This window comes from Sinocyclocheilus rhinocerous, unplaced genomic scaffold (assembly GCF_001515625.1).
Source record: "Sinocyclocheilus rhinocerous isolate Xijiao unplaced genomic scaffold, SAMN03320098_v1.1 scaffold1140, whole genome shotgun sequence".
Taxonomy (NCBI): domain Eukaryota; kingdom Metazoa; phylum Chordata; class Actinopteri; order Cypriniformes; family Cyprinidae; genus Sinocyclocheilus; species Sinocyclocheilus rhinocerous.
The window spans coordinates 169,111-172,140 of record NW_015652168.1 but is presented as its reverse complement, the minus strand read 5'-3'; the positions used below and the strand labels follow the sequence as shown (position 1 = coordinate 172,140).

The window sequence follows — 3,030 nt, the reverse complement described above, 5'->3', positions numbered from 1 at the left end:
TTTTTTATTTTTATGTAACACTGCCATGAAATATAATAGATGTGTGAACATGAACAGCTGTCTTTTGGAATTGAGATCAAAATCAGGTTTTGTTTTCTTTCTGTGCATCTTTGTCGGCGTCGTGTTGTTCTAATGCTGTATGCCCTTCTGTCCTGGAAAAGCACACAAGTTGGGAAAAATCCCAAGATTATAAACGCAGACCAATTTCATTACAAAAGACTTTTATTTACATTCTTAAGAATAAATCAAACAGAAGATATGCTAAGTGTGCGCCTGTGAGTTTAAACACATTCCGTCTTTGAGACTCGATCACAAGCACTACAGAGAAGTTAGCGAACAAGTAATGAATGTCAATTGCAAATCTCTGTTACCGCGAACAGAATACATGTCTAGTAATCAGAGTTCGTGCATAACGGTGACTAGAGATGAAATATAAATATGCTTCTCTCCCTAACGAGCTGCAGGCAGATCCTCATATCGCTCTCAAATCTGATCTTTGGATAAATATGTCTTGAGATGATAAAGATGAAATTATTTGGATTCACTGACTCCAATGGAAGACTGGTTTGGAAATACAAAAGAAACGGTGGATTCAGTGGCGACCGAGCGGCCCACTCACTAAATAGCGCACATGGACACAAATCCAGTTTTTTTTTGTTCTGCTGACTTCTTCAAATGGTTCAATTGCAGCAGCATGACAAGATGTGCCATCAGACAAATCATAAATACACTTATCTAAAACAAACATACAAAGAAAAAAGTTTTATAAAGCCTTAATTTTCTCAAATCGATATGCAGAATTCATCCCGGATGATAACGTGCTGTAAGTAGGAAGTACTTTATTCAGCTGGAGGTCGACATCTCTCAAAGGTGCTAATAAGTAAAGCGAAGCTCTACAATACGTTTCCAATTCAACCACGGAGCAGCGTCCAGTTCACCAAATCACCATCTACTGGCCCGAGTCAGCACTGACAGTGCATCGCTTCACAGAAGACCAGCAATATCTTCAATTTCTTTTAGGGCAGATAAATAAGTTAAATATTCAATTTCATATCAAAAAGGTCGAGAAAACACTGCGTTTGGATGAGGGTCTCGTTATTGCCTCTGCATCTCGTCACTGGTTTTGAATATGCAGTTCTGAACTGTTGGGGAGAGTCTTGGCGTTCTTGGACGACACCGAGGCCTGAAATGAAGAGCGTGTTGATTCTGAGAGATCTTGGGGTGTGTTTGTAAAAGTGCTCTTAAGTGTGTGTGTGTAGGTGGCTAGGTGGAGGTGACGGTCGTTCCGCTGCCTAGTCTGATGATCATCTGTTGGCAGTCGTGGAGGGTGCGTTTGTCTCCTAGTTTCTCCAGCGTCCGGGCGGCGTCCACCAGCATGCCCACCCTCTGGCCCGGAGCTGACAGGAAGGAAGGAGGCAGATAGCGGCACGCCAGCATCACGGCCTCTGCCTGCTCCCGCTGGCCTGGATGCACCTCACACTCCTCTGCGGGAACACACGCACACTGAACGTAAGTAGGCTGCAAAACTAACTGTCGATGGAGGAGCTCGTCTATTGGCTGATAACTTTTAGGAACTGCAGCACAATACATGATTTACATTGATTTGGAATAATGACAGAATGATGATGGGATTTAGATCAAGCTGGCAGCCTGTGACCGGCAAATTTTTTTTTTTACTTTTTTTTTTTTACATATAATAATCATGTTATATGTATTTTATATGTTATATAACATGTTATAAATTAAATATATATTTATATATATACACATACATACATACACGCACACACACACACACATATATATTTATTTATTTTATTTTTTTGGTTAAATTTAATGGTAGTATTAGAATGGTAGAATTAGTATAATATAATTTTTTTTGTTTTTAAAAGAAGTCTTACCAAGGCTGTATTTATTTAAACAAATGCAGTAAAAACAGCATTATTATGAAATTAAAATGGAAAATAACTGTTTTGAATATATTTTAAACTGTAATGTATTCCTGTGATGCGCAGTTGTATTTCCAGCATCATTACTCCAGTCTTCAGTGTCACATGATCTTCAGAAATCATTCTAATATGCTGCTCAAGAAACATTTCTTATTATTATCAATGTTAAAATGTGATGGATTTCTTTCAGGATTCTTTGATGAATAGAAAGATCAAAAGAACATAATTTATTTGAAATAGAAGTTTTTTGTAGCATTATAAATGTCTTTACTGTCACTTTTGATCAATTCAATGCATCCTTGCTTAATAAAAGTATTCATTTAAAAAAAATAAATAAATACTGAGCCTAAACTTTTTAACTATAGTGACGATAAAAATAACTAATTGCATGGCTGGTATGCATATTGAACGTGAATGCAACATTTAAACACTGTTGTTCAAACAAATAATTATTATTATATGTGACCCTGGAGCACAAAACCAGTCATAAGGGTCAATTTTCTGAAATTGAGATTTATGCATCATCTAAAAGCTACAATAAATAAATAAATGAATAAATAAGCTCTCCATTGATGCATGGTTTGTTAGGATAGGACAATATTTGGCTGAGATACAACTATTTGAAAATCTGGAATCTGAGGGTGCAAAAAAATCTAAATATTGAGAAAATCATCTTTAAAGTTGTTCAAATGAAGTTCTTAGCAATGCATATTACTAATCAAAAATTACGTTTTGATATATTTACAGTAGGACATTTACAGAATATCTTCATGGAACATGATCTTTACTTAATATCCTAATGATTTTTGGCATAAAAGAAAAATCTATAATTTTGACCCATACAATGTATTGTTGGCTATTGCTACAAATATACCCCAGCGACTTAACACTGCTTTTGTGCTCCAGGCTCACATTTGATTTAATGAATTCTATTCAAATAAAGACATTTAAAACAAATGCTTTCAAAGTGAGACTTGGCAATGCTCTGCACACACACACACACACACACACACACACACACACACACACACTCACTCACACACACACACACACACACACACACACACACACACACACTCAC

General features: G+C 36.4%; 1 protein-coding gene across 1 annotated transcript in view; it reads right to left on the bottom strand.

Moving 5' to 3' along the window:
• The window catches only part of LOC107713935 (sterol regulatory element-binding protein 1-like), a 25,127-nt gene continuing 22,097 nt past the window's right edge, over positions 1-3,030 (bottom strand). The window contains exon 19 of the mRNA XM_016519602.1: positions 1-1,484. Within this exon, the coding sequence (XP_016375088.1) occupies positions 1,264-1,484 (221 nt within the window). The 3' untranslated portion in view covers positions 1-1,263. The remainder of the gene's footprint in view (positions 1,485-3,030) is intronic.